At 41.0% G+C, this 17,706-nt stretch overlaps 2 protein-coding genes across 45 annotated transcripts in view; one reads left to right on the top strand and one right to left on the bottom strand.

Annotated features, from left to right (window-relative positions):
• Positions 1-7,605, bottom strand: part of GIN1 (gypsy retrotransposon integrase 1) — a 44,790-nt gene extending 37,185 nt beyond the window's left edge. For 4 of the 11 annotated variants that reach the window (XR_014516826.1, XM_083464574.1, XM_083464567.1 and 1 more), the window contains exons 1-5: positions 3,994-7,238; positions 2,869-3,062; positions 771-1,076; positions 304-489; positions 22-192 (exon numbers count right to left, since the gene is read on the bottom strand). Coding sequence is in view for 10 of the 11 variants with exons in the window: in XM_083464574.1 (XP_083320700.1) it covers positions 22-192; positions 304-489; positions 771-1,076; positions 2,869-3,062; positions 3,994-4,132 (996 nt within the window). In the remaining variant the exon portion in view is untranslated. The other 7 variants (XM_083464570.1, XM_083464572.1, XM_083464568.1 and 4 more) reach the window with 6 other exon arrangements.
• A 43-nt stretch (positions 7,606-7,648) lies between these two features.
• PPIP5K2 (diphosphoinositol pentakisphosphate kinase 2) overlaps positions 7,649-17,706 on the top strand; it is a 52,636-nt gene continuing 42,578 nt past the window's right edge. For 4 of the 34 annotated variants that reach the window (XM_083464385.1, XM_083464382.1, XM_083464405.1 and 1 more), the window contains exons 1-2: positions 8,683-8,897; positions 14,767-14,888. The gene's annotated coding sequence lies outside the window, so the exon portion shown is untranslated. Of the gene's footprint in view, positions 7,838-8,327; positions 8,424-8,673; positions 8,898-12,322; positions 12,367-14,766; positions 14,889-17,706 lie in introns of those variants that run through there. The other 30 variants (XM_083464389.1, XM_083464404.1, XM_083464391.1 and 27 more) reach the window with 18 other exon arrangements.

Genomic DNA, 17,706 nt, shown 5'->3' with positions numbered 1-17,706 from the left:
AAAGGGAGGGGGCAGATTTACCTGGCAACTTGAAATTGTCCTTTCCTGTACTGCTTTCTCTGCTTGTCTAATAGCAGATAAGATTCTCACAAACATGCAGTCACTCTCCCCTTCTTGAATCACACTTAATGTTGAAGGTATATAGGGATTTCGTTTAAACATTTGGAAATAGGGCGTGTTGTTGCTAGTTTCCTATTTTTAAAAAAAGGAAGAAAAAGGAAATGTGGTTATATTTGACACTGTGCTACTAAAGAACATTCAGCCCCAGTTCACACAAAAGGTACAAATGTTCTCCATACGTACTGAATCAATCAAGTTGAACGCATATGAAATAGCTTGCAAATGGTCATCCCAGTCTTTGGTGTGCTCTGTGCAGTATTTGAGAAGGAAAGATCTGATTGTCTTGACAGCTTCATTTTCATGATCAGCTTGAGGGTACGGCATTATTAATTCCTTTGTCCCAAAGTGTTCAAACAGCTCCCTGTTGATCTTTAAGAACAAGACAAATCATTTTAAACCTCCACATTGTTTTTATTTCACTTGGTAACTGAAAACTGTGCTTTGAAATAGTGGCACAGTTACACTATAAAGGTACTGAAATGTTTAAGCTTAATTTCTCTTTGAGATACAAAATTGCAATTAGTTCAAATTTAGACATTTAACATACATGTACCAAATAATAAGCTCAACACAGAATTCTTAAAATTCATTTCTCCCCTCAACTGGAAGTTATCAAGCACACTTTCCAGAGCAAAGTTCGCTCCTCTTACCTGATGAACAAACTCTTCTTCCTGATCTATAGTTATTTTCTGAGGTGGTCCATAACAGAACGATGCACTGACAACTGCCTTAGCCACTTCAGCTGCTGAAAGGTCATGCAGGGGCAAAACCACAACCCACTTAGTGAAGACATCTGTTAGGAGGATGACATACACATTGTTCCGGCTGGTGGCATCAAAAGGTCCCATTAGCTCTAGAGTAACTACAGTCCACGGGTCTTCTGCCTTAATAGAATGGAATTTAGACACTACAGCAGCTGTATTCTTTGCTACCTGGCAATGTTCGCAAGCGTACACCTGGGAGAAACATCATGAAAATGGTGTTAATAGTCCATCCATTTGCATTAATAATGTTTTTGTAATAAGTTATTCAAGTATCTCCTATTATTCTAACAATAAGTTTAAGACAGAATAACCATGCTACATACCTTGGGTTGAAACTACCATAAAACATGTTTTGATACTTATAACTACAAATACCATAACAGATCCCCATTTACTCAGATACAAAAATAACGCAGGCAACTCAACTTGCAATTTATTTTGGTGCATAGTTTCTATTCACACTGCCAGTTTTGTAGTCTGGGGGTGCTCCTGGATCAATCTGTTGTTAGAAGCCTAGGAGACTTCAGTGGCTACTAGTACTTTTACTTGTTTCAGCTGATTAAACAGCTACGGTAGTTTCTGAACCAGTATAGCATGATCAGTGTCGTAATGCGCTGAGAATCTCCACATATGATCACTGCAATATGCTCTGTGTGAGGCTGTCCCTGAAGCTGCTCCAGAACCTGCAGCTAGTGCAAAACTCAACAGTTTAACTGCTCGCTGGTACAAAGCATCATCATCAGATGACGCTGCTGCTGAAAGAATTGCACTCGCTGCCAATCAGCTAAATTCAAGATTCTGGGACTGGCATCCTGATTCCTATAAAGCATGGGATTAGAATACCCAAAGAACGTCTTGCCTCTTATCACTGTACTCTACAGGATGCAGCCTCCAGCGGAGCCTTTCTCATCAGGAAGTCCATTCTGTATAATGTTGGAATTGGGCCTTTAGAATGGCAGCACTTACCCATCAGAACTCACTCCCTCAGTCCCTATTATCTTTTTTGTGTCCACTGAAGGCCTTCCTTTTCCAAGCAGCTTTCCTAAATGGAGATTTTTTTATCCCAGTCTGCAAATGTTTCAGACTTGGATTTGGTTTTAAATATGTGCTTACTATTAAATCACTTCAAGATTCTTTATGGGAAGTGATTCGTGTATGAAACAAATGACAGGGTGCCACATGCTACCAACTTACTTCAATGTTTGGTGTTGCAGCCAATAGGTATTACATTAATACACATTTAACAGCATTGGCAATATTATCTCAGAATGCAACACAAGCATCTGTTGATTAGATAACAGTCCAAGGGTGGAACTTTCTATTGCTGTTTATACTCTGCTGTCTTATGAAGATTTAGAATAAGTAAAGCCACACAAAATAAATTAAGAATACCCCAGAACCACATATTCCAACCTTTTCTTGCTAATGCACTTTTAGGATCAGGCCTTCCTCTGCATCTTGAACCACCAGTTTTAAGTAGAACAAACTGAGAAAAATCAGTTTAACTATTATGAGTGCCATAAAGGTAAAGGACCCCTGGACGGTTATGTCCAGTCAAAGGCAATTATGGGGTTGCGGCGCTCATCTTGCTTTCAAGACAAGGGAGCCAGCGTTTGCCCACAGACAGCTTTCTGGGTCATGTGGCCAGCATGACTAAACCGCTTCTGGTGCAATGAAACACCGTGATGGAAGCCAGAGCGCACAGAAACACAGTTTACCTTCCTGCCACAGCGTTACCTATTTATCTACTTGCACTGGCATGCTTTCGAACTGCTAGGTTGGCAGGAACTGGGACAGAGCAACGGGAGCTCACCCCGTCATGGGGATTCAAACCACCGACCTTCTAATCAACAAGCCCAAGGCTCAGTGGTTTAAACCACAACGCCACCCGCATTCCATGAGTGCCATATCATCCAAGGAGGACTTTAAAGAATGATCAAGAGTTCATTCACACACAGAGAGAGAAACACAATGTGACCCATACCCACTGTTTTACATCGCTGGTTACTGATGTCCAATAATATTGAGATTCCACCAGAGTCAGTGTCCTTGATATGCCATGATGTGCACCTGCATGATTTTCATGGCACTTTTCTAATACTTTCCTTTTCTCTTCATCAGAAAGAATCACCAGGCGCATTTGCCTCTTGTCTTTTCCCACATAGAACAGATTGTTATCTAAAAGAAAACATTCAAATAAATTGTGTAATTTCATACCATTTATTGTATATTTATTGTATATTGGTTCACATTTTATTCATAACTACTTCTTAGCACACCAGTTCTATTCTAAAAGAATGATGTTGGTGGTTAATGTGGCCAGCAAGAATATTTTTGAGGGATTTTGCATCGGTAAAATTTTAGAAAATATCAGCTTTTGTTTGCCAAGAATACAAATGTAAAGTTAGCATGACAGGGAATTGTATTTCAGAATAGGCAGACACGAGCTACCATTTATTTTATTTGCTAAATTTATATCCCCCACTTTCAACCCTATTGTGTTCCCAGGGCAGCTTAAGAGAAGAATAAAGTACTATCCCATTAATAAAATAAAGACAAAATAGATGAAGCAATGGCAAATGGAACTGCATCAAATCCAGCACCAGAAATTGAAAAGGAACACAGCGGAAATAAATACTGTCCTTGGTAACTTAAAAAGTTCAAATGGCTAAGGAAATAAAAAGGCTGTTGCTGAAGTGTCAGCAAAGCAGGCACCAAGCAAATTTCCCTAGAGATTTCCAAGATACTGCCGAAATGGAACACCCTCCGTTCCTCAGAAGACATGGGTGGGGAACCGTTCCTCAGAAGACATGGCTGCGGCCCTCCAGATTTTATTCTTTGTAACACAAGACGGGCCACCCAAAATTTCAAATTATACATGAAGAATGGCATAAACATACATAAATATGTAATATTCCTGATTTATATAATCTTGTGTACAGTATTTAGATTTCTTAGAAGAAAATCATGTTCATTATGTTCTTTCTTTGTATGATGATGCAAATCCCATTTTACAACCCAGTCCACTATTGTTTGGTCTCAGCCTTCACGGATATAAAGCCACTGCACAAAGCACACTGAACTCCCAAGACCGTTATATTATCTTTACCTCTGAAAACAAACTTTTTAGCTGCTCTTCTTATTCCGCTCCTTTCACTTGCTAATGTTGTGGGATGATATCCACCTGTTTGTTTGTAGTAAGAGATCTGTTTCAGATGGAGTCCACCATTTTTGCCATTACGGACCATTGCTGTTTAAAGTGAAACAAATACAAAAAGTCACTTGCCTGGTCATCTTTGGGTTTTTTAAAAAGCCTCTAGGCAACTAGAAAGTGAGGGGGGTTGAGTGAATAGTTAATTTTATTGTTCTTGGTTGAATTCTCCACTAATTAAGGTTTCTCTACCTGCAAACCCTTCAACTTCCTGTATACAAATTAACAGGATAGATATTAATAGAATAGATCTTACTCCAATAATTGTAAAGAACCTTTGACAATTAATAACTTAGGGAGGGGGTTCATGACTAAAATGAAGTAAATGCATATAATGCAAACTACAACTATCAGTGGCTAAGAAGCAGATTTTAAATAAGACTCAATTTCCTGTACCTGCCCCATTTCTGAAACTTCTTTGGGATTTATTTGAAAGGTGATAATTGGTTAATTTTAATTCTGCTTTTCCTTATTTTCTATTTCACACGTACTATTTCTACAGTAATAGCACTTCACACACAATTTGAAATATCCATACTATACACATCACATTTTACATGTAACATATTAAATCTCATTTTATAATCCAGTTTGTTAATTTATGTTTTAGCTCTTAGTATAACAGTTTTTTAAAGACAGCAGTGAGGGAACAGCTGCAGCGCTATTAATAAATAATGGGAGAGAACATATATGAGCAAAAATTGAGCCTATTTCAATTGGACAGTAAAAGAAAACACTAAATTCAACAACAGCTGCTTTATATGGGAAAGCAAATATAATCAAAGCAATCAATCAACAGCACTTTACATACTGTAACTGCAGCCTTCAACCTAACCTCCCAAATGGCAGACTTTCAAACTACCCTGTGTGTATATATTCCAAAGTTCAATCAGCTGAATTCAAAGGCTTATTGTATGAGTGGAATTGCAGCTTAAGGCTGCAAACTGGTGTATCTAAAACTCAGGGACAAATCAGACAGGATGGTGGATATCTGTAACTTAGTATCCTGTCTTTTAATAGTGGAAGGAAGATACTATCACCTTTGCTTTAGACACACACTGCTACATACATCAGAAACCTACTTCACCATGTTCTGGATAGAAGGTATTCTGAAATACAAATTACTAGTGTGAAAAGATTAACTTCTCTCTGCAGTGTGGCTCTATACTGCTAGGATCAGGCTGCTATCAGTCTGGTAGAGATGTCCAAGCACAGTCAATAGTCGGAGACAATGGGAGCTGAAGTTTATCAAGATCTTGAAGGCCACAGGTCCCCCATCCCTGGTCTAAGTAATGGAGTGTCTAAAGTAGCTGGGACAGGGAAATGGGGATGAAGATTGAACTTTTTCAGGAAAAGGATGCTTTACTGATGAAGTAAAATAAGAGGAGTTTTGCAAAGATGGGAGGAAGAGTTAGAGAACCATGGTTAGACAAAGAGAGAGATGAAGCAGTGAACCAAGAGCAGCTGCCTGGTAATGGGGGGAAGTGGTAGAAGCTGTGACATTCAGAGAGCTAAGAAAGAGAGGAATGAAGGAAGACCAAGTTATTGAAATCTTAAACCTATCGGGGGGGTTTTCTATTTATCTGAAATCTGACACCCAAACCAGGGTTTCCAGGACCAGACTGAGCAACAGCTGCTTGCCAGACCACCTCCCACAAATGCACAAAAATACAAAGCTGCAATCTTCAAGGCAGAGAGAAAGTGATATGTGGCCCATAGAACTGTCACAAACAAGCTGTGGAAAAAAATAGGGAATTCCATGTTAGGAATTACTAGGAAAGGGGTTAAAAAAAACCTGCCCGTTTTGTAATGCCTTTACACTAATGTAAAGTGTGCAGAAAAGGATACTGTAGTGCTGGAAAAAGTGAAGAAAGAAAGAAGGAAAGGCAGCAGAAATTATCAAGGGGCTGGAAGAACTTCCCTATGAAGAAATGTTGCATCTGGGGCTTTTTAGTTTGGGGGAAAGCTGAAAAATTATGCATGGTGTGGATATACAGATGTTTTTCTCCCTCTCTCATAATATTAGAACCTGGGATTAATCAATGAAGGTGAATGACAGATTCAATAAAAAGTACATATTCACGCAACACATTGATAAAACTATTCTCTACCACAAGATGTGGTGATGACTTCCAATTTACACTGCTTTAAAAGGGGATTAGGCTTATTCTCCATGAATTGTCTATTAATAGATACAAGCTGTGATGGCTATGTACTATTTGTAGGCTCAGAGGCAGCATGAGACTGAATATTGGTCAATGGTGAATAAAAGCAGAAAAATATTATTGTGCTTATGTCCTGCTTGAGGGCTTCCTATAAGCATGTTGTTGGCTGCTGTGGGAAGCAAAATACTGGATGAGGTGCACCTTTGGTCTGATTCAGCAAGGTTTGTCATGTTCTCAAGCGTGCATGTAATTTCAGCTCAAGTGTGCTGTGATTTATACATACACCCCCCCCCAATATTTCAATTCACCTAAATTTGGCTGCCAGAGGCTTTGCAATACTGATAGAACACATCAAAATACGGCAATATGGTGTTGGATTTTTGTTTTTGTTTTTAAGAAAACACACTAAATGGTTGGCCCATAGGGCTATCATCTGAAAGCACAAGATACAGCCACTCAGTCGAAATTCATTGCCTGGATTGCAGGTGTAATTTTAGAGGATGGTAAGGGAAAGTCCCAAGAGGTAAACGGAAAGGGAGATGGGTTTTTTTCTTTTTTTGATAAATAAGGCAGACAAAAAATCCTAAAGTATGATTATGTGGGGAAAGGGGCACAGCAATGGGAAGAAAATATTTCCAACATCAAAAATATTTCCAATTCCAACCTTTGCCCCCAATTCCCGTTAAAATAACTTAGTTTGTCCATCAGCACTATGGAAAAAACTATATTACAGTCCATTTTTCCACCCTGCTACAGCAGGGAAATCCTAAAAAGTCAAATGGTGAAAGCAAAATATATTTTTCCATATATTTTCCAACTCCTATCCTAGTTTGCTCTGGGCAGGCTGCAACACGATGCAACCGAATTATTATTAAAAGAAAAGAAGAAGAAGAAGAAGAAGAAGAAGAAGAAGAAGAAGAAACAACAATCCAGGCTGTTATCCTCCCAGATGAGCAGCTATCCCTTTCACTACCCGAATTACAGAGTGTCAGGGCGTTAAGGGGAAAAACACAACCACCAGCAGCAACCAGGAAATCCGGTCCGCCGATAAAAGAAACTGTCAAGGAAGAAGCATTCTGGCCTCTTCCTGCTATTCCTTCGCCAGGGTTCCCTTCTCAGCGCATGCGCACAGCACGTCCCACGGCCTCACCGGTAATACCAAGCGACTGTTCGTTGGGAACCAACGCCTCCCCGTCACCGCCGCTTCGCCCCTTTTCCCCCCCAGTGAAATTGTTCCCGCCCAACGGAAGGGCTAGAGCTTCTCTCAAATTATTCTTCCCTTTCGCGGCGCAAAAGGAGGCACCGGATCACTTGGAGACCTATGTGGCGCTCACGGAAGTGACGTCAGAGGAAGGGAGATAAGCGTGCGGGCATCATAGAGATAGGAAAAGAAGAGTACTACATCCGCCTAACTTTATTGCTCTACTAGGAATGTCTATGTTCATGAGAAAGAGGTGGAGAAGCAGCGCGTTGGTATGAAGACGCAGAAGCGAGCCGTCTGCGTCGAGCTGAGCGCTGGGCGGGTTCTGGCGGCGATGTGGGAACTTTAACTAGAAATAAGATTCCTGCAACCTGAGGTGTGTTTTGTATGGAGTTGTTGATATTATTATTATTATCATTATCATTATTATTATTCTAGAAATTCAGAATAGCTCCACAACGGACAGTGGCGGGGGAGGGAGCAAGAGAACAAGTCAACTGCAGCCTTTCAACGAGCTGCTTAGGAGCCCTGGTATACAAAATGTTGGCAACAATATATACTTCGAAGGACACATTAACACTTAGCTGCATTTCAGAGTTGTTACGAAGTGCCCTCTCTCAAGCACCCCTCTCCCATCAATGCTACACCAACACTAGAGAACGTTGCAGGTTGTTGCAAACTCGTTAGTCATATGGACAACGGAGCACCCTTACAAGGGAGCAAGCCCCGTTGGAAACCCTGCGACTAACTTCCAAGTAAATGTCTATGCTATAGGATTAGCGGGCGAGTCACGCTCGCCTTTTAACTGCGATGTAGGGAGTAATTATAGTGACCTATATAATCCAAGCTCCTTTCTCAATTGACAGCGCAGCGCAAAGACCTGGCGACTCTGCTGGACTGTCGTCAGCAGCTCTCTCCCAACTACATACATCCTCTTCAGCTTGCAACACGGGGATAAAAATGTAAGTTGCATTTGCCATTTGCAACACGTTGCTTTTGTTCACGAGCATTAAGGTGCGTGGTTTAAAGGGGAGGGGAACTCCCTCTCTTGCTTCTGTAGGGAAGGGGTGGGCGGCGAGAGAGGGAGAGAGACGATGCTGTGCTACCCAATCACAGCTGCGCTGAAAGCCCTGGATGTATCACGTTTGCCCCGCAGCGGGGGTGGGAAAGGAAAATAGCATCCAAGGAAACCCGGAAGTTCTTTCTCCAGGCAGTGAAATTCCCCGTCTAACCCTTTATCTCTCTACGGAGCCTACAATAGGTGTACTGTGAGGCAAAGCAGCGTAGGCGGGGAAGAGGCTTGAGGGGGTCAAGGGTGGCGGAGGGGGCGTGGCCGCGGCTGCAGCGCCCCCTGCTCCTTTCTCAATGGGAAGGAAGTAAAGCAATAACAGCGGCGGAGGAGGCGGAGGCAGCAGAAGCAGCGGCGGCTGGCTCAGGTGAGGACATCGGGATGGCGGCGGGAGGGATATTCCAAACAACCCCCCCCCCGCCGAACCGCGTCACATCGCACAGCTCCAAAACTACTAGTCTGTCTCCAAGGCTGCCCCGAAGGGCACCAATGGAAAAAGGGGGGCGGGCCCAGAATGGAAAGAGCGTGTTGCTGAGGGTGGATGGCACGCGGGGGGCAGTTTCTCTGTGTGTGTGCGCGCGCGCCCCCGTTAGTTACCCTCCCCGCCCCCTCCCTCCCTCCCAACTGCCGTTTTTCTCCTCACGCCGCCTTCGCCTTCCCTGAGTTGCCCACGCGGAGGCGCGAGGGGAAGGGAAAGGGAGCCCTGGCGTCCCCCGTGCCCCCCGTCCCGGTTCTGTATGCAGGGCTCCCTCAAGTAAATAATAATAATAAATAAAGGAGCGGGAAGAAAGAGAAGGCGTTTTGTTCTCGCCTCCAGTTCTTACGCTTTAATTGCTCAAGTAGAAGAAACTCCGCCTCAGGCCACCTCGACGAACCTATTTTCGCGCGGCTTCACAGACGCCGCCTGTCTTCTCTTTAATCCAGCCCGTGTTTTTTAAAAAATAACATGGTCTATCTATGTATCTATATATGTCTTCTCTTTAATTCTCTTTAGTATGCCTGTCTTTAATTCATATGTGGACCATGTTAATTTTTTTAAAACACGGGCTGAGTTAAAGACAGGCATATATACGCGCAGCCGCCCAGAGTGGCTGGAGCAACCCAGTCATGGGGGGCGGGGTGCAAATAATGAAATAATGGCGTTGTTCTCGTTAACATAGAAGCTTGGGGAGGTGTTTTATGCCGCGCATCGCACAAGTCCATGTGGCTCCTGCTGCTTAACTGGTCCCAGCGGGCGATGGAACTTTTCCCCTCTGCCCCCCTTGGGCTGCTATGCTACAGCCAGCGCCGACGAGGCTCTGGGAGTCAAGGTCGTCAGGCTCCGCATTTCCCGCCTGCTCCTCCTCCAGTCCTTGGCGGGCGCTTCTTTCTCTTGCCTCTGCAGCAGCGGGGGCGTCGGCACGTGGAGGCGCAGTGCAGCTGACCTTCGCGTTCCTTTTTTCCTGGCAAAATATGTACAGGGCAGGACAGTTGGGCGACTTTTTTTCTTCTTTTTAATCTGGTGCTGAAGTGACTCCAAAGCAATCCCTTATAATCTATTGCAGCCTAACAGGATGGCCCATCTGGAATTTGTCACAGGGGCACTCACACGCACACAAACACACAAAGTTGTACATCTGCCTGCGCTCGGGTACCCAGAGTTTAAATGCATGACCTTTCACACACCCTTTCAAACACATGCATTTGGAGAGGACCCCTAACTTGGCAGAGAGGAGACCTGGAGTACATGACAAGACTGTGTCAATACAGGACATAGCATTTGACATTGAAATGCAGGGCAATCCTGTATTAAACAGGACAGGTGGCAACCCTAGGGTTGGGAGGGGTGTTTCTCCAGCACCCGCTACAAGCAGATAACTACATATTTGCAACGTAAATTAATGCTGCCACAATAGCTGGGGCAAGCTGCCTTGGGAGTCTGTCTGTTGCACATACAGACCATTGGCTTGATGATGTTATCCAATCAATTCTTAACTTGCTGCACATTCATTGGTGTCTGATACACAGTGCTATTCTTCTAGGTGTGGGTGGGAAAGGTGTCAGTGCTCAGCAGGAAGTTGTTACAGTAAGCGGCACATTTTTACAGGTAGCCCTGAATCTAGAGGTTTTTAATGTTTGATATTTTATTATGTTTTTATATCTGCTGGAAGCCACCCGGTGTGGCATGAGGTAACAATAATGAAATTATTATTATTAGTTTATTTTACCTGCCCTTTACATCTAGAAAAATTGCCTTTACTGTGTACACAGAAAAAAATGATACATAGAATTATAAAAAGTGTAGAGTTGGAAGGGACCCTGAGGATCACCTAGTCAAACCCCCTCAAATGCAGGAACCTTTTGCCCAATGTGGGGCTCAAACTCACAACTCCGAGATTGAGAGTCTCATGCTCTACCAACTGAAGAGGGTGGGGGTAGGGAAGCAACACTGCTGATATGTATCTTTCTGCAGTCAACTATAAGCTACTTTCTAACTGTTATGGCAAGGACATTTTAGAGACATCAAGTGACATGGAGAGGGTACCTGGTATACTTGAGCCTGATGCATTAAAGTAAATAATTTTTTCTAGAACTCATTAATGGCATTGAAGTGTAATAAGTCTGAGAGAGCTGTTGACTCAGGTATATTTAGGCTGGTTGTTAAGAGATGATGAAGGAAGGCCGTTTGCACAACAAATTGTGATCAAATTAACAGCCTGATAAGTTACAGAGTTAGGTGACCCTAAGCTATTTTAAATAGATGTGAGTTTAAGCACACCTAATTCTGCATTGGATCAAGCTATAAAAGGGAGGTATTGCAGTTTCATCCCTACTATGTTGGCTTAAAAGTAAGCGCCGTCTTTTTCAGGATTTACTGGCAAGTTAAAGGTGCAAAACTTAAACCCATTTACCTGGGAGAAAGCCACAAGGAATTCAATAGAACTTGCTTCTGAATGGAGATGATTAGGGTTGTACCATAAATATATTTAGGATTGTAACCATAGATAGCAGAAGTATTAGACCATATGATGACTAGTCTAGAAGCAAAGTATAAACATGAAAGTACGACAGTGGCAAAAAGAATGCAATAGATGTGAAACCTTGTTTCTACTTGGATTATGTAGAACTTTCTTTGGGAATAGTGTTACAGAGTTACTTCTCATGCTTCCGAGTTTCAAATAGATTAAGTCCCTGTTGCCATCTGTCTTCTTCTAAAGTCTATCCAGTGTTAGCCTTACTCAGAGCAAACTCACTGAAACTCATGGATGTGACATATTTAGCTCCATAATTTCCACGAGTCCCTTCTGGGTATAATTTAGTTGTATGCAATGTTTGTTTATGTTCCAAGAAAACTGTGTCTCTCCTTGTGAAACAAGCTTAAATAGCTATTTTAAAAATTGAAACATGTAGCAAAGAAGTAGTTACATAACAACAGGTACAAATAACATCTTTTAAAACAATGGGTTTAACATATTAAAAAACATGACGATTTCTGCTGCATATCTAGAGTTCAGATAACTATTGCATGTGCTCCTCCTGCAAGCTTCCTTGCTGTAGTTTCCATCAGCACATCTATTTTAAACAGAACCAAATGACCTTGAGCAGGCTGCCTTTCAGACTTAAGTTTTTTGTAAAGTGTGCAAACCATGAAAATAGTTTCGATACTTACTAGCAATGCCTTTTGAGCTATTAACAAAGCCAGCAGGATTACTCTGCTTCTTCTTTATTATAATAACATTCATTTAGATTTGCTCTTGAAGTAACTAAAGGTTTATGTTTTTTTATATTAAATTGCCTAATTCTGCAAAAAAGGAGAACAAATGTATCTACAGTTGCAGTTTCGTTGTGGTGTCAAGGTAATGTGAAACTAGAATGATACAAGTTTGTTTTACAAATAAAGTCATATAGATAATACATATATAGATCACTGCAACGTGTTATGCATAGGGCTGCATCTGAAGACAGTTCAGAAACTTCAGCTGGTGCCAGAATTTCAGTGGCTAGGTTGCTCACCACAGCAAGACCATTTGAGTATATTACACTGATCCTGGCCCAACTGCACTGGCTGCCAATTTAAGTTTCCAGGACCAATTCAAAGTGCTGGTTTTGACCTTAAACTGCTTAGGACCGCAATACCTCAAGGACCGCCTCTCTCCATCTGAACCTACCCAGACTTTGCAAACTTCATCTGAATCCCTTTTTCATGTATCTCCTCCTTGAGAACTCTGGAGGGTGGCAACACAAGAACAGGCCTTTTCTGCAATGGCCCCCTGTTTGTGGAATGCTCACCCCTGGGAGGCTCACCTGGCACCTTTATTATATATCTTTAGGCTCCAGGCAAAAATGTTTCTCTCTAAGCAGTTCTTTGGCTGATTAGCATTCTGTGGTTTGTCAAATGCGTTTGTAGAAGGGGTGCTATTGGTTTATTTTTGTTTTATTACATACTTTGTCTTCTGTTTTTGTTTTGTTATGTATTTTTGCATTCTCATTTTGTATTTTTATGTTGTGAACAGCCCTGTGATCTTCGGACGAAGGGTGGTATACAATATATGCTGCTAATCCAATTAAAGGGGTTCATTAGGTTTGAGCAAGAGTAGAATAAATAAAACATAGTAATTTCATCAGACCTAATCAATTCAAAATATGTTTAGGATCTCATCAAAGCTAAAGGAGAAAATAATTGAAGGGTGGGAGGCATGTAACAATTTTGCTCCCCAGCACCTCCTGCTTTTGTTACCATGTCCGGGATTAGGCGAGTAATAAACAGCAACCACCCAGTGTGGAAGTCTTGGCCTGACTCAACCTAACATCTAGAGGCTTAAACAGGCAGTTCTAGGCCAGTAGATTCAGCTGCAGAAATACATATTATTATTATTTTGGAAAGCTGGAGAACAAGAAGAGGGACTTAAATACACCTTTGCCTTTCTGTGGTGACTATTGTAGCAATGTCTATTTTATTATGTTTTAAATATACTGTAAGCCACCTCAAGAACTTTGGTTAGAAGGTTGGGTATAAATACTCCTAAATAATATATTGTTTGTTTGTTTGTCTGAAGATGTGAAGGGTTTTTAAATTTTAAAACAAAACAAAAAAACTAGTTGAATTAACTATCATGTCAACAAACAGAAAGAAGGGAAATGCCATTCTCATGGAGCAAGGGCATATTATTTTTTAAAAAACTGGAGTTGACAAATGGCAATATTATTTATTTTGTGTGTGTGGTAGGCTTAACAGCTTTTGTGTTTGGCCATTCAGGTGCCATAGCTGTCAACGTTTCCCTTTTTTAAAGGGAAATTCCCTTATTCTGAATAGGATTCCTCGCAAGAAAAGGGAAAAGTTGACAGCTATGTCAGGTGCAAATATTTATTAATTAGATATATTTTTAGTTCTGGCATTTTGATATGTGATCTGAGAGTGAGGCGGCAAATATTTGTAAGGAACCATTTCTGGGAAATTATTTTCCAACATTAACCACATGTATAGCTGAATCATATGGACTTGACAGTAAATCTCATTCAATTTAGTGGAATTTATCAGAAAACATGCTTCAGTTGGGTTGGAGCAGAGCAGTGGAATTTGTGGCAGAAGAATGGAAAAATCCAGAGCGGTGGCTGCAGGACTGGTGTATATTTCCATTGTTGTGGAAATGGACAACTACAGGGCTTGCTTGATTTACCCCCTATTGTGTAAGAGATGGTTTCAGGTGTTCCCGTGGCTGCAATGAAGAGGTCTCCAGGATGGACCTCATTCTCTACCAGCAGAGAGAGGCCACAATATCCTAAGACCCCTTGCAGATGCCTTGCAGATACCTTATTTTTATCCTGTTTAAGATAGAATGCATTGAAAAGCAATAAACATACAATGCTTTGTAAGACATGACCTTTAGTTCTGTGCATGTAGTATGTCACTATAAATAAGAAATCCCTCTTTGGAAGTGTTTATATAGACCCTGAAATTAATATGTTTTCCAGTTTTGATTCATATTCAGTCTCCGGCTTCAGTTTCAAACTCCAATTAATGTTTCTTTCTTACAAGCCAATCACATGTACATTTACTCAGAACAATATTACTAAGGGTACTATCGGAGACTTAGTCCTGAGTAATTGTGTGTAGGATTAAGCTGCTTTTTTAAAAAAAATTGCTACTGTATCTTACAATATTGTATTTTCCCATAATCTACTTTTGCAGATATGTGCTGTCTTGTCCTTGATCACAACAGAAACCTATTCATGTCTGAATCTTTCTTTTATCCTAGGAGGTGAACTGATGATGAGCACTGTCCAGTGCTAGAACTAACTGAAGAGGGAACTCTTTAGCAAATATGCTGTTTTGTGGCTTTTGGTTTCTACATAGTTCAGCTTTACACTTTAACTCTCGGTAAGAGAATAACATGTTCTGGGCAATTGTATAATATAAATTTCTGAAGTTGTAAAATTTTCTGCATCATTCGTTTTGGTGGGATTATTTAAACAAATCTTGTTTTGAAATGTTTGCTAAGTAGTGGTGCTTCTTACTAGCAGTGCTTCTCATCTGTGGCAGTATCAACACTATCAGAACAATAAAGGTCCCTTACATGGGCATCTATGGAGAGGAAGAGCTACAATCCCCTGATTCCCAGCTTTCATTTTTTAAAAAGTAAATTTCTAGCGTTTGTGGGACCAAACAAGCAGCCACTATTCTCATTGGTTTTGTGAGAAACAAGCCTTCTCCTGCCATTCAGTGTTTTTAGACGATGAAGTCATAGTCATTACTGACATTTAGGAAAGCATATCTAACTAATAAGGGGAAAAAAGGCTAGAATGAAATGCCCATTGTCTAAAATCAAGAAACATAATTCCTTGGTCCATTTTAAAGTCTTTTATGCTGGTCTTCTCTGGTGAAGTGTCGCAGCCTCATAGAAAACTAAAATTCAAGACTTTAGTATAGCTGAGATTGGGGATTTGGGCCGTAAAGTCAAAACAATAGATAGTATCAAAGACAAGCTTTAACTCTGGTCTTATCTCATACAAAAATGTGATTTTTCAGATTTGATAACATTTTAAAAATAATTAATACCAGTTCAGATAAGTCACATCATTGTTGCAGAGGCTAAGAGAACCTTGTGTTACACCAGATCTGCAACGCGGGGTTGATAATACTATTTTTGTTGGGGGGGGGGGTTTAAAGTAGTGTGTGAAAACAGTGAAGCGTCGTCCAGTGTTGTTGTGACTTTCTTGTTGTTTTATTTAGTACTTTACAGTGAAAAGAGGGCTGTGAAGTTGATTGTAGCAGAAGTACAATAAAAGTTTGGAGGAGGTGAAGGTAGGCAGGGAAAGAACAGAGATTAAGCACTTCATGGGAAGCCATTGTATGGATGTGGTGTCCAGTCTATCCATAGATGCATAGCAGGTCTTTTCCACTGAAAGGAAGTACTGATACTTCAAACCTAGATTCTTATGATGTTGATTTTAATTATGGTTGGCACCCAGAGAATGATTTGTGTGAACAGAAGGCAGTTCTCCATGAATACAGCTTCCCATCTGATTTCAGCCAATTTTACCCTACTACAACTAACTGTGCCAGATCATTTAATATTCCAGAATGTCCCCCAAACCTCCGGAGAAACCTTTGTGGGGGGGGGGTTTTACTAGGAGTTGCGAGTTGAAGGTCAAAGCTGTGCAGTGCAAGTGAAGTTCTATTTGTACATCTCATCACTTTGATTTAAAAGGAAGAGTTGTCTTTACCCATGGTGGACTGAGTGCATTTTAGCTACTCACTCCATTTCCCTTGTCTCAGAGGTCCTTAGTGGGAGCTGTTGCTGCCAACTACAAGAAAGGAAAAGTATGCCTTCATCATGGCCCGATGCCTCAGAGGTCATCAGTTTACTCTGTTGCCTAATAGGTAGAGGCTGAAAGTTGATGCTGAGGCAGGAGGAAGGAAGAGAGGAAGAAATGCCATATGAATAATTCTGATGTCATAGGAACACAATGTTATTTTTATACCTGATCTCAGGCTTGAATGTGATTTTTATTCTGAGAATCTTTTGTTTTCTGGTTTGAGGGCTATAAAGTGGGCTAAAGTACGTTTCTGAGCACAATTCAAAGTGTCGGTGCTGACCTTTAAAGCCCTAAACGGTATACCTGAAGGAGCATCTCCACCCCATTGTTCTGCCCGGACACTGAGGTCCAGTGCCAAGGGCCTTCTGGCAGTTCCCTCGCTGTGAGAAGCCAAGTTACAGGGAACCAGGCAAAGGGCCTTCTTGGTAGTGGCATCCGCCCTGCGGAACGCTCTCCCACCAGATGTCAAAGAGAAAAACAACTACCAGACTTTTAGAAGACATCTGGAGGCAGCCCTGTTTAGGGAAGCTTTTAATGTTTGACGGACTATTGTATTTTAATATTTTGTTGGAAGCCACCCAGAGTGGCTGGGGAAACCCAGCCAGATGGGTGGGGTATAAATTACTACTACTACTACTACTACTACTATTATTATTATTATATTTATTTCTAATCGTGAACTGATCTATAATACATTTTTTATTAAATAGGATGTTTAAAAATATTGTAAGAGTGCCAATTTCAGTGAGTTGGTCAGAAAAATACAGATTTTCTCCCCCCAACTCCAGTTCCTTAATTTACATCCCTAGTCACTGATAATGCCTAACACTACTAGAACATGTTAAAAGGTGAGAAGAAGAAGAAGAGGAGAAGGAGGAGGAGTTACTACCTTGGGCACTTGCATTAATTGACAGTATTTGGACCCTAGATATTTAATTATCCCTTCCATATCCATATCCATATCAATATCAGATTTTATTGTCTGTTTTATTATACTTCTTTTAATTACTCCTACATAAATCCTTTCTTGTAGTGTTTCCCTCTGTTGGTTAGGCATTATCAGTGACCTAATAAATATTGTCCTTGGAGCTTTATTGACCTCATCCTTTATGCTGCTAAACTATGTATCTACACTTCAGTAAAATTCCTTGACACCAGTTGTCCAATGATGGACTTAAAAGGCGGTAGGGAGAAAAATTGTACTGTTGTACTACTAGAAGCAAATAAATATAGTACATAACTTTTGAACTGTACAAGTAGCTGGATTTCAAATACCAAAATAATAGATTCTGATAAATAACACTGAAAGCATTTCTAAGCACATGTTTTTGTTTCCTTTGCCATCAACTTTCAGACCAAGCAGTGGATCTGTTATGTAT

The sequence above is a fragment of the Podarcis liolepis genome (assembly GCF_965112155.1).
Source record: "Podarcis liolepis genome assembly, chromosome: 11".
In the NCBI taxonomy this organism is placed as follows: domain Eukaryota; kingdom Metazoa; phylum Chordata; class Lepidosauria; order Squamata; family Lacertidae; genus Podarcis; species Podarcis liolepis.
Note: the sequence above shows the minus strand (reverse complement) of the source record. Positions and strands in the feature narration are given on the sequence as shown.